We start from the raw sequence: 23,649 nt of genomic DNA, 5'->3' as shown, positions 1-23,649 counted from the left end.
GGGTTTTTAGTCTTGACTTGAACATATGTGCTGAGGTTGCATCCCTAATGTAAACGGGCAGTGAGACACAATCTGGGGCATAAAATGAGAATGCAGCCTCACCAAATCTCTTCTTTTGTACATGTGGTACACAGAGAAAACCAGCGTCAGAAGACCTGAGAGCTCTATTGGGCTGATATGCTAGCAGACGACCTGAGAGCTCTATTGGGCTGATATGCTAGCAGAAAACCTGAGAGCTCTATTGGGCTGATATGCTAGCAGAAGACCTGAGAGCTCTATTGGGCTGATATGCTAGCAAAAGACCTGAGAGCTCTATTGGGCTGATATGCTAGCAGAAGACCTGAGAGCTCTATTGGGCTGATATGCTAGCAAATGACCTGAGAGCTCTATTGGGCTGATATGCTAGCAGAAGACCTGAGAGCTCTATTGGGCTGATATGCTAGCAAAAGACCTGAGAGCTCTATTAGGCTGATATGCTAGCAGAAGACCTGAGAGCTCTATTAGGCTGATATGCTAGCAGAAGACCTGAGAGCTCTATTGGGCTGATATGCTAGCAGAAGACCTGAGCGCTCTATTGGGCTGATATGCTAGCAAAAGACCTGAGAGCTCTATTGGGCTGATATGCTAGCAGAAGACCTGAGAGCTCTATTGGGCTGATATGCTAGCAGAAGACCTGAGAGTTCTATTGGGGCTGATATGCTAGCAGAAGACCTGAGAGCTCTATTGGGCTGATATGCTAGCAGAAGACCTGAACATATTCTGGTGCTGTGCCAGTGAGAGCTTTAGAAACAAGCAGAAGTGATGTTGAAATCTGTTCTGAACTCAACAGGAAGCCAGAATAGATAATATAAGGTGTGTAACGTGTGTGTATGTGTGTGTAACGTTCACCTTCTGCAGTCTGCTGCCCTCTGCTGGAGCGCGGGGGGAGCAGGTGGAGGTGGAGGAGGTGCAGGTGGAGGTGGAGGGTAAGGAGGGGGTCTGGCGGGCGGCCAGGCGGGGGCTGCAGCGCTGGACGGTGGTCCTCCTCATGATGAAGGGGCTGGCCTCCCCCAGGGGGATGTCTGCAAACCCTGGGAGAGAGAGACAGACAGTTAGGGGTTTAATGAAGAGAAAGACAGACAGGTAGGTGTTTAATGAAGAGAGAGACAGGTAGGTGTTTAATGAAGAGAGAGACAGACAGGTAGGTGTTTAATGAAGAGAGAGAGAGAGACAGGTAGGTGTTTAATGAAGAGAGAGAGAGAGAGAGAGAGACAGGTAGGTGTTTAATGAAGAGAGAGACATGTAGGTGTTTAATGAAGAGAGAGAGAGAGACAGGTAGGTGTTTAATGAAGAGAGAGACAGACAGGTGTTTAATGAAGAGAGAGACAGACAGGTAGGTGTTTAATGAAGAGAGAGAGAGACAGACAGGTAGGGGTTTAATGAAGAGAGAGAGAGACAGACAGGTGTTTAATGAAGAGAGAGACAGACAGGTGTTTAATGAAGAGAGAGACAGACAGGTAGGTGTTTAATGAAGAGAGAGAGAGACAGACAGGTGTTTAATGAAGAGAGAGACAGACAGGTGTTTAATGAAGAGAGAGAGAGACAGACAGGTGTTTAATGAAGAGAGAGACAGACAGGTGTTTAATGAAGAGAGAGAGAGACAGACAGGTGTTTAATGAAGAGAGAGACAGACAGGTAGGTGTTTAATGAAGAGAGAGACAGACAGGTGTGTAATGAAGAGAGAGACAGACAGGTAGGTGTTTAATGAAGAGAGAGAGAGAGACAGACAGGTGTTTAATGAAGAGAGAGACAGACAGGTGTTTAATGAAGAGAGAGACAGACAGGTGTTTAATGAAGAGAGAGAGAGACAGACAGGTGTTTAATGAAGAGAGAGACAGGCAGGTGTTTAATGAAGAGAGAGACAGGCAGGTGTTTAATGAAGAGAGAGAGAGAGACAGACAGGTGTTTAATGAAGAGAGAGAGAGAGACAGGTGTTTAATGAAGAGAGAGACAGACAGGTAGGTGTTTAATGAAGAGAGAGAGACAGACAGGTGTTTAATGAAGAGAGAGACAGACAGGTGTTTAATGAAGAGAGAGACAGACAAGTAGGTGTTTAATGAAGAGAGAGACAGACAGACAGACAGACAGGTGTTTAATGAAGAGAGAGAGAGGTACGTCGAGAGAGAGAGAGAGAGAGGGAGGGAGGGAGGGAGGGAGGGAGGGGAAGAGAGAGAGAGACTATTATATTAGATTCAGCTGTATAGTCATTGCAGAGCAGCGGTACTGGACAAGGAAACGATGCAGTTCATCATCTACCAGAAGTGGAAATAGAGACATAGAGCAAAGACATGATAGTGGAGACAGGACAGGACTAGGGGTGGGACGATTAGAAAATGTCATGTCACGATTATCGTGGGCAAAATAATCGTGATCCACGATATTATCGCGAGAATTAAATAAATAAATAAAATAACATAATTTTTTTTTTTTTTAACGATAAAAACGATAATCGTCCCATCCCTAGACAGGACATGGACATCAAAGGAGGGGGGGGCATTTAGCCTCTCCCCTCCCTTCAGGAAGCCACTCCCCCTCCTCAGTAAGCCCCTCCCTCCCCTCAGTAAGCCCCTCCCCTCCTCACCTCTCTGCACCAGCTCAGGAAGTCCCTCAGGCTTGAACTCCTCGTCCTCTTCCTGTCCTCCTCTTCCTCCTCCTCCTCTAGGTGGCGTTGCCATGGCGCCCTCCCTGATCCTCTTGGCCACGTTGTGCAGTGCATCCTGGGCCGTGGAGCCTCCTCTCTTCCCCAGCGCCGGGGGGGCGGAGCTGTTCTTACCCTGGGGGGGGGCGGAGTTCTCTGTGTTCTCACCCTGAGCAGAAACTACTCCCTGCGGCCTGGTCGCTGACTTCCTGCCCCTGCGGCTGCTGGGTGTGTTGCTGCGGGCGCTGGCGTGCTGCAGCTGCGTGGTCAGCGCGTCGTTGGCCTCCTGCAGCTTGTGCAGCCGCACCATCAGGCCGCAGCACTTCTCCACGCTCTCGTCAGCCTCGCGCCTGCGCTCCTCCAGGGCCGCGCTCAGCTCCTCCACCTCCTCCCTCCTCTCCTCCACCTCCTTCTTCCTCTCCTCCAGCTCCCGGTTCCTCTCCTCCACCTCCTTCTTCCTCTCCTCCAGAGTTCTCCTCAACTCCTCCAGCTGAACCTGCGCCTCCTTCAGCTGTGCCTCCTCCTCAGCGCTCCCTGCAACAGCTACAACAAGAACAGAGGAAGGACAAACCGTTGATTAAATAATGTCACTTATGCAATAAGGGCTGCCCCCTCTTTCATCATCAGGTTCTATCGTTTAAAAGCAGCGGTGGAAACAGAGCCATGCCACCTAGGGCCGGTTTCATGGGAATAGACTGAAGCCTGGTACACACAAAGAGTTTCTAAATCTTAACAGATTTTTTATCTTATATTTTACCCACATATAGAGATAAAAAAATCATGGTTTGAACAGTTTTGATGGTATTGTGTGTGGTGTGCTCCGATACTCCCAATACAGCACACCACATACATAACAATCTGTCCTACGACAGTCTAGAGCAGGGGTCGGCAATTAGGTTTGGCCTCGGGCCAAATTTTTTTTGAGCCACTAGATGGCGGGCCCGAACATAATCAAAGGCTAATTTAAGTAATTGATTGTTTAAAAATGTGACACGTTCTAATGCTTTGACTTTTCTTTCGACTGTACACATCGCTAGTCAACTAACACAGCTTGTTTTGTGAACCTGCTAACAATGTAAAGTAGTGTTCTAGTTAACTAGGTAGCAGTCCAATCCATTATGTTGCAGTATTTTGGCTTGACTAGCTTGTGTTGTGATTCTCAACAACGTTGAAACGTAGTTTCACACTTTTCCATATTTTTGAATAATAAATGTGTGGACTGACGATGTAGCGTAGCCTAACTTATTCTAATAATTATGTAACATAGTTTCATTCTGATAATTATTCCCCCCTCCTCCCAGACAAGGTCACATTATTATTGGATTGGTTGTTTGCGTGCCGGGTGAAGTTAGCCAAACATTTAACCTGCTAGCAAGAGAAACATAATGTCACTCTCCAAAGGTCTAAAGAGGAAAGTTGACGGTGGAAACAGGGCATTTAAAGAGGAATGGACAGCGAACTATACGTTCATCCTACCTGGTTTCATCAATGCAAAGCCGTTGTGAGAGACATTTTCCGTGCTCACAATGTTCCCTTTCTATACATGCGAGTCGTCCTTTTCGTCAATGAATGCGATAAAGACGCACGAGAGGAATCGATGGATGCATAAAAACCTTGAGAACTGCCTGTGGATTAAAGTGACGTCAATATCACCAGATATCAAGCAAATACTGACCGATGGGAGATGCTTTTTGTTTGCGCCGATTTTGTTTTCAATGTTTTTCAGAAAATTAAACAGAATTTGCGTTGTTACTGTTCATATGTGTGTTGCAGTCACATATACGTAAACATTACGTTTGAATGGCTTACTGAGCTCGTGTTATTTTGTTCAAACCACACACGGTATGTCGGCTATTTCAGCACCGTGACGCGTTGTCCACCTGCTTATGATTCACTCTGAGGGGTTCAGCGTCAGTGCGCTTCGGTGCACCTTGCTGCCTGATTGTCTGTCCCTGTGTCATTCACTCTCAACATGGATAAAAGTACAATAAGCATTATTCAGGTGGAGTTCGATTCTCTATTCAGACATTATAGGCGCTATATGTGGGACTGTCGGTCCGATATTATTATTATAAAAAATAAAATAAAAATCTCAAAATAATCTGCTGGGCCAAATATTATTGGTGACGGGCCAGCAATGGCCCACGGGCCGCCTATTGCCGACCCCTGGTCTAGAGTCTCGTCCCCCCGAGCCAGAAATCTGGCGTGATCAGGGTAGTAGTACCCTGACTGACCTGTAGAGGCAGCCATCTGCGACAGGGCAAATAAAGTGCCTAACGCCGGGTGCACACAGGGCCATTGGGTTGCGTCGTTCTGGCGCAACCTGTTGGGATGGACTTGACGTACTTCAACGTGCGATGCAGACGCAACAACTCTACTCGTGTTGCTAGCGAAGTTTCCCACAGAAGTGGGGAAAAAAACGTCAGATCAGATAAATAAACGGGTTATTTTGATAAACTGGACACATTTTGTGAATATATATGGTTACTTTCTCGCCTGAATACATATAAAAACTTCATAAAATGACATATTAACACTTGTAGAGCCAAATTACAGATTTTAGCCAATGGCGGCCAAAATTGAGGATTTAAAATCTGAGGCGAGAGCTCCGGGCAAGAAACTACTTCCGGTTTACTTCCGGATCCAACGCAACGCAAAAAGCTGACATTTTTTGACTGATTGCCGCACCCTGACGGTCAAGAAACGCAATGCAGAGCAAGGCAACTGATCAACGCAACGGCCCCATTGAGATGAATGACTTCCGGTGCAACGCAATGGCCCTGTGTGCACCCGGCGTAAGAACGAAAAGAAGAAGAAGAAGACGCGTCAGTCAGCTCGCTTCTTGATTGGCTACATTCCATTCCACGTCACAATTGGACTCGCGAAAGTTGTCAGTTTCGCCCACACACACACAAGAGGACTTTTGATCTGCTTGGAAAATGGTCGGGGCCGACGACCGTAAATATTGAACACGTTTAATATTTACGATCGTCGGCCCCGACCATGTTCCAAGCAGATTGTCGGTAGAAATGGACTCTTAACACACCTCACACCACAGGATAATCTTGTAGGATAATATTTAGAGCCCTCCAATAATCGGCGTATGCCGTCCTTGGTCGGAAGAAATTGGGGGAAATCGGGCCAAAATCGGCCAGATTATCTTTATGTGTGTACCAGGTTTAAGATTTTCCATCGCAAGTGTGTGATTTGATCCTGGACTAGGCTTAAGCCATGTCTGTGTGTTGTTGTTGGTACCTGTTGTTGTCGTCTGGCAGGTCTGTAGTTTGGTGATGAGCTGCTGGTGGGTCTCCTGTACAAGCGCCTCCTTCTCCTTCTTCAGCTGCTTGCAGGAGTTCATCCACAGGGTCATCTTACTGAGGGCCGAGTCCCTCTCCTTAGACAGGCGGGCCGCCCGCGAGCTCAGCTCAGACACCTGGAGGGAGGGAGGGTGGGAGGGAGGGGCGGAGGAAAGAGCGGAGACAGGGTGGGAGGGAGGGGCGGGGCAGAGGGAAGAAGGGAGGGGCCGAGAGAGGGTGGGAGGGGACAGAGGGAGGAGGAGAGAGGCGGAAAACCACATTATGTCAGCATATTACACCTGGAGGATAAACACACGCAGCACACAGACCAGAGATCAGTGAAACCTTACTGTGGTGCCACATCCTGCACGGCCGTATTAGATGTTAGAAAGGGGCAGTTCAGCCCGAACGTTAAAGACACCATTCATTCACCATCCATTCATTCACCATCCATTCACCATCCGTTCATTCACCATCCATTCAACTGTCTAGACCACTGGCGGGTAATAATCTGCGCCGAGCCAGAGACGGCTGGACAGGAAGTGGAACATGTCGCCTCACCTGCTTCTCCTTACTCTCCTTCTCCTGCGTGCACACCTGCTGCCTCAGCGCCTCCTTCTCTGAGCTCAGCACCTCCTTCTCTGAGGTCAGCTGCTGCAGGGATGAGGTCAGCTCCTCCTTCTCTGAGGTCAGCACCTCCTTCTCTGAGGTCAGCTGCTGCAGGGATGAGGTCAGCTCCTCCTTCTCTGAGCTCAGCACCTCCTTCTCTGAGGTCAGCTGCTGCAGGGATGAGGTCAGCTCCTCCTTCTCTGAGGTCATCTGCTGCAGGGATGACCTCAGCACCTCCTTCTCTGAGGTCACCTGCTGCAGGGAGGACCTCAGCACCTCCTTCTCTGAGCTCAGCACCTCCTTCTCTGAGGTCACATGCTGCAGGGATGAGGTCAGCTCCTCCTTCTCTGAGGTCACCTGCTGCAGGGATGAGGTCAGCACCTCCTTCTCTGAGGTCAGCACCTCCTTCTCTGAGGTCAGCTGCTGCAGGGATGAGGTCAGCTCCTCCTTCTCTGAGCTCAGCACCTCCTTCTCTGAGGTCATCTGCTCCAGGGACGAGGTCAGCACCTCCTTCTCTGAGGTCATCTGCTCCAGCGATGAGGTCAGCTCCGCCAGGGTCTCTCTATCACGCTCCCATCCCTCCTTCTCGCCCCCCAGCCTTTCACACTCCTCCCTCCTAGCTTCGGCTTCGGCCCGCAGCATCTCTCTCTCCTTCTCCCTCTCCTCCTCTAAAGCCTGAAGCCTCTTCCCTTCGCTCTTCCACTGGTCCGCCGAGCACTGCAGCCTCCCCCTCTCTTCCTCCCACTCCGCTGCGAGAGACCGCATTCCCTCCTCCCCCTTTTTCTCCTTCTCCTCCATCCTCCCGTGCAGATGTTCCACCTCCGCCCCCAGGCTCTGCTCTCTCCGCCGCGAGGCCTCCAGATCTCCTCTGCAGGTCTGCAGCTCAGAGGTCGCGGAGCTAACCCGGGCTTGGAGCTCCTCCACCACGCTCCGCTGTCTCTCCTCCGCCTCCCTCGCCCGCCTCTCCAGCTCCTCGGCGGACGCCCGGTTGGCCGCCTTCAGTTCCTCGACGCCTCGGGCGTTTCTCGAGACAAGCTCTTCCTCCAGCCTCTCCTTCTCGGCTCTGAGGTCGTCCAGCTCCACGGCGGTCTCCTCTATCTTGGTCAGGAGTTCCCTCTTCTCCTCCTCCAGCTCCCTCTTCTCCTCATCCAGCTCCTCCAGTTCCGCCTTCACCGTCTCGGCCTGGACGACCGCCTCCTCCACGCTCTGCGCCGACGCCTCCCCCTCTCTCTCCAGCGCGTCGATCTTGTCCTGGAGGGAGTCCGCCTTCCTCTGGGCGGCTTTCAGCAGCTCGCCCATGTGCCTCTTCTTCCTCTCGTCGGACTCGATGCGGACCTTGAGCTTCTCGATCCCAGACCTCATCTGCTTCACCTCGTCCTGGGTGGAGTTGAGGCGGGAGGCGATCTCTCCTTTCTCCAGCAGGGAGGCCTCCAGAGACTGGGCCAGTAGCGAGTTCACACCCTCCAGAGACTGGATCTTAGCGACCATGGCCTCGGAGTCTCTGCCCACTGTGTTGTTGTCGTCCTTAAACCGGTCGAACGCGTTCAGGAGTTCCGCCTTTTCGACGCCCTGTAACGCGATGGCCTGCTCTTGGACCTGAAACTGTTGCATCATCTGCTCCTTCTCCTTCCGTAAACTCGCAAGACTATCGGCCGCCGTTTCGTACTCCTTCTTTCCGTTTCTGATATCCTCCTCAAGGATGGCGATGAGCTCTCTGGTGTCTGCGTTGGTCTTCTCCAGACTCTCGGCCCGGTCCCTCCACTGGTGCAGCGACTGACTGAGCTCTTCCCTTTCCTCGGTACCAGAGATCGCCTCGGCGCGCAGCTGTTCCAGCTCTGTGGTCCGGGTCTCCAGCTGCTTCTCCAGGCCGGTGCCGGTCCTCCTCTGGGCCTCTAGCTCCGCCCCCAGCCTGAGCTGCTGCTCCTGCATCCCCTCCAGGTCCGTCTCCATGGACAGGATGTGCTGCTCCAGGTTGGCCTTCTCAGAGCGAACTCTCTTCAGCTCGCTCTCCATCTGGAAGAACTTCTCGTCCCAGCCGCCTGGAGACGAAGAAAAAAAGATGACAACAACTTTATTAATCTTCATAAAAGCTTTGCACTTATATATACACTACCGTTCAAAAATTTGGGGTCACTTAGAAATGTCCTTAATTTTGAAAGAATTTTTCAATGAAGATAACATTAAATTAATCAGAAATACACTCTATACATTGTTAATGTGGAAAATGACTATTCTAGCTGCAAACATCTGTTTTTTATTGGAATATCTACATAGGTGTATAGAGACCCATTTCCAGCAACCGTCACTCCAGTGTTCTAATGGTACATTGTTTTTGCTAATCACGTTAAAAAGCTAATGGATGATTAGAAAACCCCTGAAAACCCTTGTGCAATTACGCTAGCACAGCTGAAATGGTTTTGCTGGTTAGAGAAGCTACACAAATGGCCTTCCTTTGAGCTAGTTGAGTATCTGGAGCATCACATTTGTGGGTTCGATTATACTCTCAAAATGGCCAGAAAAAGAGAACTTTCATATGAAACTTGACAGTCTATTCTTGTTCTTAGAAATGAAGGCTATTCCATGTGAGAAATTGCCAAGAAACTGAACATTTCCTACAACGGTGTGTACTACTCCCTTCAGAGAACAGCACAAACAGGCTCTAACCAGAGTAGAAAGAGAAGTGGGGTGCACAACTGAGCAAGAAGACAAGTACATTAGAGTCTCTAGTTTGAGAAATAGACCCCTCACAGGTCCTGAACTGGAAGCTTCATTAAATGGTACCCGCAAAACGCCAGTGTCAACGTCTACAGTGAAGAGGCGACTCCTAGGCAGAGTGGCAAAGAAAAAGCCATATCTGAGACTGGCCAATAAAAGGAAAAGATTAATATGTGCAAAAGAACACAGACATTGGACAGAGGAAGATTGGAAAAAAGTGTTACGGACAGACAGACGCAGAATAAGTGAAAAGATGCTGGAAGAGTGCCTGACGCCATCTGTCAAGCATGGTGGAGGTAATGTGATGGTCTGGGGCTGCTTTGGTGCTGGTAATGTGGGAGATTTGTACAAGGTAAAAGGGATTTTGAATAAGGAGGCTATCACTAAATTTTTAACCGCCTATGATTAATGTATGCTCTTTTAACCCCCTATGTTATGCCCTTAAGCTAAATGCTTGTCCTGTCTACTTTTTTTGTGCCTAGGTTTACCTATATTTTATCTTTTAAATTTACTTTTTTCCTCCAGGGAGCCGTATACAACATCATGGCATAGGGACTGCGGATGAAAACTAGCTTTCGGGCTAACTCTGGCGTATTTACAATTTATTTTTGTTTTATTAATATGCACTGTCCCTTGAATAAATAAATGAATCTGAATCTGAATTTTGCAACGCCATGCCATACCCTGTGGACAGCGCTTGATTGGAGCCAATTTCCTCCTACAACAGGACAATGACTCAAAGCACACCTCCAAATTATGCAAGAACTATTTAGGGAAGAAGCAGGCAGCTAGTATTTTGTCTGTAATGGAGTGGTAAGCGGAGTAACCAGATCTCAACCCCATTGAGCTGTTGTGGGAGCAGCTTGACCGTATGGTATGCAAGAAGTGCCCATCAAGCCAATCCAACTTGGAAAACATGAAATTGTCTGGGTGACCCCAAACTTTTGAACGGTAGTGTATATACAGTATCTTACTTGAAAATGTGCAATGACTAGGGATGTAACGATAGACTCAACTCATGATTCTATACATACAGATACAGGGTTCACGGTACAATAAAAATAAAATAAAAACTAATTATGACTGAAAAATATTATTTCTCAGACAAAAACAGACAGAAATACTGTATTAAGGGCTCTGCACACAGCGTGCGATTTCTGTTGCGCGTCAACGTTCCATTTTGAAGTTTGAATGGAAGTCTATGAGAACATCGCATCGCAATGCACACGGCCCCGCACGGCGAAAATTCGATTCCATTCATAACAACAATGGAAATTATGGAATGTTGACGCGCAACAGAAATCGCACGCTGTGTGCAGAGCCCTTTAAAGAATACATTAAAGAATGCCTATGAATGCATAGTCAAAAGTAGATTACAGCCTCTGCTGTCCCTATTATTAATAATTTATCAAACATTCCGCCTGGATTTATTTAGTTTTTATGGCTATACAGTTGTCAGAAAATGTCCTAAGAGTAAGTGCCGTTGCCACATATTGGTATCGATAATTAACTGCATCGCAATGGATCGTAACATCCCTAGCAATGACACAACATTACCCGGAGCAAGTAAAAAATTCGCCGGGTTTGTTTGCGTGAGCCCGACGACGGTGCTGGATCCTGGATCTGTTTCCCTGTGTGCAGGAAGAACAACAGACGGCGCAGGCGCCAGACCAGACTAGATGATTGTGGAGTGAAGATATTATCAAAGCGCATGCGATGCGACGGGTGATCAACAGGCGCGTATATGCTTTAATAATATCTTCACTCCACGATCATCTAGTCTGGTCTGGCGCCTGATCCAGGATCCAGCAGCGTCGTTGGGCTTGCGCAAACAAACCCGGTGAATTTTTGACTTGCTCCGGGCAAGCGTTACCGTCGAACCCTGATACAGTAAACGTGGTCGTTGATGCCTCTTACCTTTGGCCACCTCCAGGGTCTCCAGCATCTCCATGACGTCAGAGAGCTGGCACTTGGACGTCTGCAGCTGCAGTCTCAGTGACTCCGCCTCCTCCGTCAGCCGGTCTGTCAACACTCGTCTCTCCGCAAGAGCGGCGCCGAGCTTCTCCACAGAGCCACGTCCCTCCTCTTCCGTCACGTGAACTTTGACCTCCAGCTGACTGACTTTGACCTCCAGCTCCGAGCACAGCTCTTTCCTCAGGGTCATCTCGTCCTGCAGGAGGGACAGGCAGGCGCGCAGCTCTGACAGCTCGTCGGCGTAGGCCCGGCTCTGCCTCGCCCTCTCCTCGACCAGATCACGTCCCCGAGCCAGCCTCTCCTCCTCCAGGGCCTCCGCCAGCGTGTTCCTCTCCTCCTCCAGAGCGCGTCTTTGGACCTCTCTCTCCTCCTCCAGAGTTCTGACCGCGTCCTCAAAGGCGTGAGAGAGCTCCTCCAGCTGCTCTTCCACAGGCAGCTCTTCCATACTGCTGCTGCTGTTGATTTCATCTGCTGGTTCTGTGGTTTTGACCTCCTGGTCCCTCTCTGACTGAGACTGTAGCTGCTCCAGGAGGCCCTGCTGCTGGGCCACCTGTTCCAGCAGGCTGTTGTACTGCTCCGTTAACTGGGCCAGTTCGCTCTGCAGCCCGGCCAGCCTCTGGTAAAGCTCCGCCTGCTCTCTTTCAAACTCTGCGTTCTTCACTCTAGTCACCTCGCTCTGCTGAGTCACACTCTCCAGCGCTGCCTTCGACGACTCGTGCTCCTCTGTGAAGCTCCGTAGAGAACGCTGGAGATTCTCATTTTCTTGTTTGACGGCGTTCACCTCGTCCCCGGCGTGCAGCTCGTGCCTCCGCAGGTCGGCCTGCAGCTGAAGCTTCTCCTCGGCCAGCCGACTCAGTCCGGCCTGCAGCTGAAGCTTCTCCTCGGCCAGCCGACTCAATCCGGCCTGCAGCTGAGCGACGTCGGCCTCCTGACTGCTGTGTTTGCTGACCTCCTCTGCCAGTGTCTCCATCAAACCGTCAACGGTGGCCTGGAGAGATTCCACTAAACCAGCATCCTGCTTGTGAGCCGCTTCTAAATCGTCAGTCAACTGTGTGATTTTGCAGCTCTTGATCGCTGACCCATCTTTGACAAAATCTAACTCTTCTTGGACAGAGCCCAACACTTCTTTGACTGTGCCCAACTCTTCTTTGACTGAGCCTAGCTCTTCTTTGACAGAGCCTAGCTCTTCTTGGACAGAGCCCAACTCTTCTTGGACAGAGCCCAACTCTTCTTGGACAGAGCCCAACTCTTCTTGGACAGAGCCTAGCTCTTCTTGGACAGAGCCTAGCTCTTCTTTGACAGAGCCTAGCTCTTCTTGGACAGAGCCCAACTCTTCTTTGACAGAGCCTAGCTCTTCTTGGACAGAGCCCAACTCTTCTTTGACAGAGCCTAGCTCTTCTTTGACAGAGCCTAGCTCTTCTTTGACAGAGCCCACTTCGGTCTCCAAGGTGGATTTCTGCGCCTCCCGCTCCTCCAGCCCCCCCTCCAGCGTGGCGATAGTTCCTCTCATATCCTCCACCTGAGAGTCGAAGGAGGTCATGCAGGCCTCGTTGTCTTCCAGGTCCATCTGCAACATCTCCAGTTGAACTTTGATCTTGTTCATGCTGATGGCCTTCTCTTTCGCGGCTTCGACAGCTTTAGCCTCCTCGGATTCTGCCTGATTCAGCCTCTCTTTGAGACTCTTGATCTTGTTGTCCTTCTGTTCCATGCCGTTTGCTGCAGCAGACAAAGCAGTCTTCATCTCCTCCATCTCCTTCTGATGAAAGGATGCAGCCTGCTTCCAGCTTTCAACCTCTTGGCACGCGAGATTGTAGGCCTCATTCACTTCCTTCAGCTTGCAATTCCCAGACACTACATCTTCCCTTAGCTTGGATAGCTCAAGTGAGGCATTTTCCCACATCTCCTTAGCCTCTTCTGCCTCTTTGCATTTGACCTCAAACTGACCTTTGACTGCATCCAACAGCTCTTTCTGCCCCTGGAGATAGTTCTCCATTTCAGAGACGTGGTTCTCAGACTCCTTACTGAACTTGTCTGACAGGTCGTTGATTTCCTTCGTTTTCTCCACTAAGCTGCTCTCCAGGTTAGACCTGAGCTCCACGGCAGCTTTGTGACTGTTCTCCAGTGACTCTAACGAGTTCTTCAAGTCAACGCAGACCTTGTTTGCCGTTTCCAACTCAATCTTCAGAGCTGGCAACGTCTCAGCCTCCATCTCTGCAAGCGCCTCCTTCATGGTGGAGATCTGCTCCATCAGGCCGGTCCTCTCCTCCTCCTGGGAGTCCTGATTACTTTGATGCTTCATAGAAACCTCCTCCGCTTCCTTCTGCATCTCCTGTAGCTTCTCCGCAAACTCTACGTTTTTCTTCTCGAGATCGGCGGCCTTTGTCTCCAGCTCCTCTGCTCTGGCTCTCAGCGTCTGCAGGTCGTTTTCAGTCCGGGTCAGCGTCTCCGTCAAGCTCCGAACGGTGTTTCTGTTGTCGTCTTCTGCAGCGGTCAACGTATCACACCGCTCCTGAAGTGTTGAGACAGTCTTGGACAGCTCTGAGAGGGTATCCATTTCACTCTGAAGATCTCGGTTTGCCTTCTCTGCCTCAGAGAGAGTCTTCTGAAGATCCTCGTTGGTTTTCACCAGGCCGTCATACTTGCCGTGTAACTCCGCCCCCAGGAACTTCTGGATCTTGAGCACTGCCTCCAGGGACGTCACCTGGTCTTGCAACAGCGGCAGCTCCTGCTGAGCCTTGACCAAACCCAGCGCCGCCTGCTCCGCCTCCTCGGCCTTGGCGGCTACGCTCTCCTCGCACTCCCTCAAGAGGGCGCCCTTTTCCTCCGCGAACCGGACCTGCTGCTGTTCCTGCCGCGACGTGGCCAGGGCCAGACTGTCTCTGAGGTCGGCTACCTCGGTCTGGCCCAGCTCGATCAGGGAGTCCTTGGACAGGGCCAGGTCGCAGGCCGCCTGGTGTTGCTCCTGGAGCTGAGCGAGGGACCTCTCCGCCGCGGCCGCCCGGCCGGCCTCCTGCCTCAGACGGTCCTCCAGGCCCTTGGCCTGCCCCTGCAGCTGCGTCACCTGCAGCCCCACGTTCTCCAGGTCCTTGGCGTGTTTCTGGTCGGCCTCCGCCTGCCGTTTCTGCAGCTCTTCGTACAGTCGTTCTTTCTCCTCCAGGTCCGTGCACTTGTCCAGGAGTTCGCCCTTGAGGGAGTCGACCTGGGCTGACAGGCCGGCCTTCTCGTCCTCCAGAGTCCCCAGCTGCTCCTTCAGGCCGCCGCGGTCATCGTTCGACGCTGCCAGGCTCTTCTCCAGCTCGCCGATTCTGTCGGTCATTCCTCGCTGCACTGCCTCCGTGTGGTTAATGAGCGTTTCCTTCTCGGTCTTCCAGGCGAGGAGAGTTTGGTGTTCTTTCTTCAGCTCCGCGCACTCCCCCTGCGCGGCGGTCACGGTCACTATCAGGTCCTCGTTCTCCTTCCCCAGGGAGTTCTGTTTGTTCGTCATCTGGTCTATTTCCTGCTTCTGCTTCTGCAGCTCGACCTGCGACCTCTCGGTCTTGGCCTCGACGTCGGAGAGCATCTTCTTCTGGTTCTCCAGATCCAGGGCGGAGGACCTGGTCTGACTCTCCAGCTTCGTGCGAAGTCCTTTCAACTCCTCGCTTTGAGCCTCTGTTTTAGCTGTCGGACAGACGTGAAATATCATCAGTTGTGAGGAAGAATACGGGAGACATGAAAAAGTACGTCAACAATGCGGTAGGAATGATGCCCATACACATCCCGTATTCCAACCGAGGTTTTTTTTTAATGTAAAATGATCAATACAATTATTAATTTTTTTAAAACATTGAAAGGCTTTAAAAGCAGTCACTCTAAAACAACAACGCACCTCTGAAGTCGTCCGCCGTGCTCTGGGAGCGTTTGAGGTTCTGCTCCAAGGCCTTCCTCTCCTCCTCCAGCTGAGAGAGCCTCCTGCTGCCCTGCTGCAGCGTGGAGCTCAGGGCGTTGTTCTCCTTCTGCAGCTCCTGGACAAACAACAGAACACAACCGTCACCTGCGCTCCTAAGATAGGAGGTCCTGAACCAGTCATGTACAGACCAGGCAGGTGGTCAGTTATGTACAGACCAGGCAGGGTGGTCAGTCATGTACAGACCAGGCAGGGTGGTATCAGTTATGTACAGACCAGGCAGGGTGGTATCAGTTATGTACAGACCAGGCAGGGTGGTCAGTTGTGTACAGACCAGGCAGGGTGGTCAGTTATGTACAGACCAGGCAGGTGGTCAGTTATGTACAGACCAGGCAGGGTGGTCAGTTGTGTACAGACCAGGCAGGGTGGTCAGTTATGTACAGACCAGGCAGGTGGTCAGTTATGTACAGACCAGGCAGGGTGGTCAGTTGTGTACAGACCAGGCAGGGTGGTCAGTTATGTACAGACCAGGCAGGGTGGTCAGTTGTGTACAGACCAGGCAGGGTGGTATCAGTTATGTACAGACCAGGCAGGGTGGTATCAGTTATGTACAGACCAGGCAGGTGGTCAATTATGTACAGACCAGGCAGGGTGGTCAGTTGTGCACAGACCAGGCAGGGTGGTCAGTTATGTACAGACCAGGCAGGTGGTCAGTTATGTACAGACCAGGCAGGGTGGTCAGTTGTGTACAGACCAGGCAGGGTGGTCAGTTATGTACAGACCAGGCAGGGTGGTCAGTTGTGTACAGACCAGGCAGGTGGTCAGTTATGTACAGACCAGGCAGGTGGTCAGTTATGTACAGACCAGGCAGGGTGGTCAGTTATGTACAGACCAGGCAGGGTGGTCAGTTATGTACAGACCAGGCAGGGTGGTCAGTTGTGTACAGACCAGGCAGGTGGTCAGTTATGTACAGACCAGGCAGGTGGTCAGTTATGTACAGACCAGGCAGGGTGGTCTGTACAATAACGTGTTGTGCACATTAGCAGCTTATATATATATTATACGCCATTTAGCTGACGCTTTAATCCAAAGCGATTTACAACGCAACGAGTGCATACATTTCAGTATGATACGGCCCCCCGCGGGAATCGAACCCGCAACCTAAGCGTTGTTAGCGCCGTGGTCTACCAACTGAGCCACAGATGACTTAAATACGAACATGTTTAGAAGGTTATGAAGGCTGTAAAGGATATAAGGAGAAGGTTATAAAGGAGGAGGTTATAAAGGAGAAGGTTATAAAGGAGGAGGTTATAAAGGAGGACGTTATAAAGGAGAAGGTTATAAAGGAGAAGGTTATAAAGGAGGAGGTTATAAAGGAGGACGTTATAAAGGAGAAGGTTATAAAGGAGGTTATAAAGGAGAAGGTTATAAAGGAGAAGGTTATAAAGGAGGTTATAAAGGAGAAGGTTATAAAGGAGAAGGTTATAAAGGAGAAGGTCATGAAGGAGAAGGTTATAAAGGAGGTTATAAAGGAGAAGGTTATAAAGGAGGTTATAAAGGAGGTTATAAAGGAGAAGGTTATAAAGGCGTACCTCAGACTTCTTCTTGCTGTCCTGCTCCTTGGTCTGGGAGGACTGCAGGCTCTGCTCAGTCCTGAACAGCTTCTGCTTCTGCTCCTCCAGGTCTCTCTCAGCCTTGCTCCTCTGAGCGCTCACCTGGAGACCACATGACACAGTATGGTAAATAAACAGATTGACTTATATAGACTGTAGTTATACAGCGTCTTATATAGACAGTAATCATACAGCGTCTTATATAGACTGTAGTTATACAGCGTCTTATATAGACTGTAGTTATACAGACTGTAGTTATTCCCGATCGGAATTCAAAAGCAAAGTTATCAAACAAAATAACTTGTATCAAACCAAAACGTGTATCAAACAAAACAATAAATATTTTCTAATGTGGTGGTGGTGGTTTATCGTGATGGTTGAAAAACTGTGTCGCACCCTCACGTGTCAGGACTCATCAAGCCCAAGCAAGGAGTACTTTAAATCAATGAAACGAAAATATGATTGAACATGACTGACTGGTTGATATTAAACTGGTTTAAATGATTATTGACACAATTAATGTATGGATTGTCATTCGATGTTGTCTCTCTGTTTTTGTTGTAGCTAATTATGCATTCAGTATTATCCTACACATTATTCCAAGTGCCTGTTAGCTGCAACGTTTGCAGGAAAAGTGCTATACAAATAAATGTTATTATTATATTATTATTATCGACATCGAAGCTTACACTTATTCAACGTCTATGCGTTTTACTCAAGTGTTTTTTCCCCGTCTTTTTTTTTTTAAATGTCTTTTTGTTATCAGGATATGGGCTATTGTTTAGCAGGAGTCAGCCACCTGTTTGGTGGTGGCGTTGTGTTGTGTGTAATTAACAAGCTCTAAACGGAGATAGAACCTTCTCATTCTAAACGGAGATAGAACCTTCTCATTCTAAACGGAGATAGAACCTTATCATTCTAAGCTCACGATACATAGCGACCCAGACGCACGCTGCTTTTTCGCCATGCTTAAACTGGGCATAGTCATGGTCTTTGCTTGGCTGGCTGGCTGCATTAACCTGTTGTTGTTAGTTGTATGTTCATTACGTTACTTCAAATGAATGAAGTCATTTGAGTCAAATCCATCAACTGAAGATAACTCGTGAGTTTAGAATGATAAGGTTCTATCTCCGTTTAGAATGATAAGGTTCTATCTCCGTTTAGAATGATAAGGTTCTATCTCCGTTTAGAATGATAAGGTTCTATCTCCGTTTAGAATGAGAAGGTTCTATCTCCGTTTAGAATGATAAGGTTCTATCTCCGTTTAGAATGATAAGGTTCTATCTCCGTTTAGAATGATAAGGTTCTATCTCCGTTTAGAATGAGAAGGTTCTATCTCCGTTTAGAATGAGAAGGTTCTATCTCCGTTTAGGGTAGTTCAGAGATATTGAGCGTCAAAGTTTTTACATTCCATTATGTTTTGTGAGATGGAACCTTTGTATTTTATTAACCGTTTGCGTCCACTCGCGATGTTGCTATGATACTTTTTGCCCCTCAGGTTGGTGGTTGCTAGGGAAGAAACCACGTGACTGAAAGCTATGAATAGACTGTAGTTATACAGCGTCTTATATAGACTGTAGTTATACAGCGTCTTATATAGACTGTAGTTATACAGCGTCTTATATAGACTGTAGTTATACAGCGTCTTATATAGACTGTAGTTATACAGCGTCTTATTCCAAAGCGCTTTACTATGGCCTCTCATTCACGCGTTCACACACACATTCACACACCAATGGCGGTAAGCTACCATGCAATTCAGTGTCTTGCCTGATATGAAGACACCTCGACACGTGGCCAGCCGGGGTTCGAACCACCGATATGCCGTCCTCGTGATCATTAGACGCCGGCTCTACCTCTTGAGCCACAGCCTCTACCTCCTGAGCCACAGCCTCTACCTCCTGAGCCACAGCCTCTACCTCCTGAGACACAGCCTCTACCTCCTGAGACACAACCTCTGCCTCCTGAGACACAGCCTCTACCTCCTGAGACACAGCCTCCACCTCCTGCGACACAGCATCCACCTCCTGAGACACAGCCCCTACCTCCTGAGACACAGCCTCTACCTCCTGAGACACAGCCTCTACCTCCTGAGACACAGCCCCTACCTCCTGAGACACAGCCTCTACCTCCTGAGACACAGCCGCTACCTCCTGAGACACAGCCTCTACCTCCTGAGACACAGCCTCTACCTCCTGAGACACAGCCTCTACCTCCTGAGACACAGCCCCTACCTCCTGAGACACAGCCTCTACCTCCTGAGACACAGCCTCTACCTCCTGAGACACAGCCTCTACCTCCTGAGACACAGCCTCCACCTCCTGAGACACAGCATCCACCTCCTGAGACACAGCCCCTACCTCCTGAGACACAGCCTCTACCTCCTGAGACACAGCCTCTACCTCCTGAGACACAGCCTCCACCTCTTGAGACACAGCCCCTACCTCCTGAGACACAGCCTCTACCTCCTGAGACACAGCCCCTACCTCCTGAGACACAGCCTCTACCTCCTGAGACACAGCCTCTACCTCCTGAGACACAGCCTCTACCTCCTGAGACACAGCCTCTACCTCCTGAGACACAGCCTCTACCTCCTGAGACACAGCCTCTACCTCCTGAGACACAGCCTCTACCTCCTGAGACACAGCCCCTACCTCCTGAGACACAGCCCCTACCTCCTGAGACACAGCCTCCACCTCCTGAGACACAGCCCCTACCTCCTGAGACACAGCCTCTACCTCCTGAGACACACCCTGCTCTGTGAGCGTTGTGCTGTATGCTGAATAACACACAGCACTTCACACGTACGTAGGGATGAGACGATACACTCAACTCACGATACGATACGACGCACCTCTCGGTACAGGGGTTCACGATACGATATCACAAATAAAACAAGATGAAAAATCGTGACTGAACAATAACATATTTATTCCGTTCCATATTATTATTATTATTTTTGTGGCTTGTTACAGTGCAAGCTAAAACATTGGCTGGATACTTTTAAACATCCTATTTTCGTCTCTAGCCTGGCCGAGGATATGGACATGTTCTTCAACATAAACAGTTGAACACAAACAGGGACACTGCTTTCCTATTTCCATCCCAAGCCTCTCTCTCTAGGTCGCAGGGTCTCTCTCTCTCTAGGTCACAGGGTCTCTCTCTCTAGGTCACAGGGTCTCTCTCTCTAGGTCACAGGGTCTCTCTCTCTAGGTCGCAGGGTCTCTCTCTCTAGGTCGCAGGGTCCATGTTTGACTGGTCGAATAATGTTACATTCAGGCAGCGCTATCTGTTTGGGGGGGGTTGTGTGCAGAGATTTTTCAGAGACAATTGTGAGTGCACCCTCTAGTGTTCAAATGGTGCAGTAGCTAATGGAAAATAAAACAGTTTATTTCCATTTTTCTGCAACACGATGCGTATCGTCACGTTTTTGTATCGCCATGCGACATTCCGTCCTGTCCCTGCGTGTAAGCGGTGGTGGTCTAGTGTGTGGTGGTGGAGGTGGTCTAGTGTGTGGTGCTGGTGGAGGTAGTCTAGTGTGTGGTGGTGGTGGTCTAGTGTGTGGTGGTGGTGGAGGTGGTCTAGTGTGTGGTGGTGGTGGAGGTGGTCTAGTGTGTGGTGGTGGTGGAGGTGGTCTAGTGTTTGGTGGTGGTGGTCTAGTGTTTGGTGGTGGTGGTCTAGTGTGTGGTGGTGGTGGAGGTGGTCTAGTGTGTGGTGGTGGTGGAGGTGGTCTAGTGTGTGGTGGTGGTGGAGGTGGTCTAGTGTTTGGTGGTGGTGGAGGTGGTCTAGTGTTTGGTGGTGGTGGTCTAGTGTTTGGTGGTGGTGGAGGTGGTCTAGTGTGTGGTGGTGGTGGAGGTGGTCTAGTGTGTGGTGGTGGTGGAGGTGGTCTAGTGTGTGGTGGTGGTGGAGGTGGTCTAGTGTGTGGTGGTGGTGGAGGTGGTCTAGTGTGTGGTGGTGGTGGAGGTGGTCTAGTGTTTGGTGGTGGTGGAGGTGGTCTAGTTTGTGGTGGTGGTGGAGGTGGTCTAGTGTGTGGTGGTGGTGGAGGTGGTCTAGTGTTTGGTGGTGGTGGAGGTGGTCTAGTGTTTGGTGGTGGTGGAGGTGGTCTAGTGTGTGGTGGTGGTGGAGGTGGTCTAGTGTGTGGTGGTGGTGGAGGTGGTCTAGTGTGGTGGTGGTGGTGGAGGTGGTCTAGTGTGTGGTGGTGGTGGAGGTGGTCTAGTTTGTGGTGGTGGTGGAGGTGGTCTAGTGTGTGGTGGTGGTGGAGGTGGTCTAGTGTGGTGGTGGTGGAGGTGGTCTAGTGTGTGGTGGTGGTGGAGGTGGTCTAGTGTGGTGGTGGTGGAGGTGGTCTAGTGTGTGGTGGTGGTCTAGTGTGTGGTGGTGGTGGAGGTGGTCTAGTGTGTGGTGGTGGTGGAGGTGGTCTAGTGTGGTGGTGGTGGAGGTGGTCTAGTGTGTGGTGGTGGTGGAGGTGGTCTAGTGTGTGGTGGTGGTGGAGGTGGTCTAGTGTGTGGTGGTGGTGGAGGTGGTCTAGTGTGGTGGTGGTGGAGGTGGTCTAGTGTGTGGTGGTGGTGGAGGTGGTCTAGTGTGTGGTGGTGGTGGAGGTGGTCTAGTGTGGTGGTGGTGGAGGTGGTCTAGTGTTTGGTGGTGGTGGAGGTGGTCTAGTGTGTGGTGGTGGTGGAGGTGGTCTAGTGTGTGGTGGTGGTGGAGGTGGTCTAGTGTGGTGGTGGTGGAGGTGGTCTAGTGTGTGGTGGTGGTGGAGGTGGTCTAGTGTGTGGTGGTGGTGGAGGTGGTCTAGTGTGTGGTGGTGGTGGAGGTGGTCTAGTGTGTGGTGGTGGCGGTCACCTTCTCCATCTCAGCCTGCAGGACGCTGTGCTGGTTCTGGGCCTGCTGGGCCTCCTGGGTCAGCCTGGTTCTGCTCTGGCTGAGCTGCTGGTCCAGGGCCTGGTGAGCGCTCTGCAGGCGGGCAAGCTCCTGGAAACACACACATTATTATTAGTATTATTATTAACTCACACATTATTATTATTATTATTAACTCACACATTATTATTATTAACTCACATATTATTATTATTATTAACTTGACATTTATGATGACACACGTCACAGACCCAGCTCTTTTATCTTTTTATTAATTGTGCTATTATGTTGTTTATAGATATGTTTATCTATTTCGCACTTTGAATTGACCCTGTTGTATGAAATGTGCTGTACTAATAAACTTGCTTTGCCGTGGCTGTATATCAATCATAGAACCGACAATTTCCATAGGCCTTTGTTATGAAAAGGGCTACTCATTTGCATGGCTTCAAGACCAGCTAGACAAACAAATACAACTGACAGCTTGTCTCAATGCAAACTGACAGCTTGTCTCAATGCAGAACTGACAGCTTGTCTCAATGCAGAACTGACAGCTTGTCTCAATGCAGAACTAACAGCTTGTCTCAATGCAGAACTAACAGCTTGTCTCAATGCAGAATGCTGGTTGTAGGACCAGAGTCTAGTGTGTGGTGGTGGTGGAGGTGGTCTAGTGTGGTGGTGGTGGTGGAGGTGGTCTAGTGTGTGGTGGTGGAGGTGGTCTAGTGTGGTGGTGGAGGTGGTCTAGTGTGTGGTGGTGGTGGAGGTGGTCTAGTGCAGAGGTTCCCAAACTTATTTTAACCAAGGCACCCCTGAAGCTTTCCCCCTTCTCCAAGGCACCCCAACTCTACGAAGATTTTAAAAATGCCTCGGAGCTTAAACTAAAAACAATACACGATGAATTGGTTTGAAAATGTGTGTTTATATATAATACATAAGTATTGCCCCAATGAAGATAATAAAAGTCATAAATGAACTGTAATGGATGGGCAAGAATGCATAGGTCAGTCAAACTATCGCTAAATTAAATAAAATTGTGGCCCTCAAGGATTGTACAATATGGGAGGAGACTCAGAGGGAATTCTTCACACAAATAAAATATCAAAGGCCTGTATAATCAATCAATGGAACAATGCTTTTTCGGGGGGCTTAAAATAATGCCTTAAAATGTAATTCTCATTTCAATGCTCATTCTGAGATTATTATTTCACATCTGAACCAAACGGGTAACTCACAACTATAATAATTTAACAATAATAATCATGACAGAATTGTAAAAATTGAGAGAAATACAAAACAAAGAAATATGTTGTGCGCATTAGTGGGACACATGCGCCTGCTTTTGGGAGCAGAGTCTCTTTATGCGGGGAGAGATAGTGGACAGCGCGACACGCAGGTCCTGTTCCACTGACAGACGCGTGCGTGTCTTGTTCTTGACGTATGCTAGAGAAGAAAAAGCCAGCTCGCACAAGTAGGAGGTTGGGAGGTTGGAAGGGTAAAAGCACCTTGATGGCGCTCTCTGAGAGAGATGGATATTCATGTCCCACAAGCAGTCAAAACCTATCCAAACCTAGCTCACCATGTTTGAGCTTCAGTGTGCGGTCCATAATGAGCTCTGCCAGTTCATCTTGAGCTTTACTGCTCAAACTAGGGCTGCAACGATTAGTCGACTAGTCACGACTAATCGATTACGAAAATTCGTCGACGTGGAATGTTGTTGTCGACTAATCGCATAAAAAATTTATATTAAAAAAAACGGGATTTTTTTTTTTTTTTTTTTAGGGAGCCATGCAAGAATCAGCTGGGTAAGTTTTAGCTAACGTTGTTAGCCAACTGGCTAACGTTATATTGTTAGGGTCGTAATGTTTATGTTATCTTTACTGTTACATGTTGGAAAACAACGTCTCATGGACAGGGCTGTACATGCTATGAGCGTTTGTGCTATTAATTTATTTGCCCTGTGCGCATGTGACAGACAGAGGCGCTTGTATGTAACGTTACGTAGCAGGGGTTTTCCATGTTGAAGCCAGG

At 49.5% G+C, this 23,649-nt stretch overlaps 1 protein-coding gene across 1 annotated transcript in view; it reads right to left on the bottom strand.

Moving 5' to 3' along the window:
• Nucleotides 1-23,649, bottom strand: part of cenpf (centromere protein F) — a gene marked incomplete at both ends in the record, with an annotated part of 44,850 nt that overhangs the window by 2,677 nt on the left and 18,524 nt on the right. Inside the window, 11 exons of the mRNA XM_080527543.1 lie at nucleotides 889-1,070; nucleotides 2,621-3,068; nucleotides 3,126-3,220; nucleotides 5,933-6,110; nucleotides 6,535-8,621; nucleotides 11,215-11,467; nucleotides 11,657-12,970; nucleotides 13,097-14,928; nucleotides 15,137-15,272; nucleotides 16,747-16,869; nucleotides 21,604-21,732. Of these exons, the coding sequence (XP_080383669.1) occupies nucleotides 889-1,070; nucleotides 2,621-3,068; nucleotides 3,126-3,220; nucleotides 5,933-6,110; nucleotides 6,535-8,621; nucleotides 11,215-11,467; nucleotides 11,657-12,970; nucleotides 13,097-14,928; nucleotides 15,137-15,272; nucleotides 16,747-16,869; nucleotides 21,604-21,732 (6,777 nt within the window). The remainder of the gene's footprint in view (nucleotides 1-888; nucleotides 1,071-2,620; nucleotides 3,069-3,125; nucleotides 3,221-5,932; nucleotides 6,111-6,534; nucleotides 8,622-11,214; nucleotides 11,468-11,656; nucleotides 12,971-13,096; nucleotides 14,929-15,136; nucleotides 15,273-16,746; nucleotides 16,870-21,603; nucleotides 21,733-23,649) is intronic.

Source organism: Nansenia antarctica (assembly GCF_963989245.1).
Source record: "Nansenia antarctica genome assembly, chromosome: 3".
Lineage (NCBI taxonomy): Eukaryota > Metazoa > Chordata > Actinopteri > Argentiniformes > Microstomatidae > Nansenia > Nansenia antarctica.
Note: the sequence above shows the minus strand (reverse complement) of the source record. Positions and strands in the feature narration are given on the sequence as shown.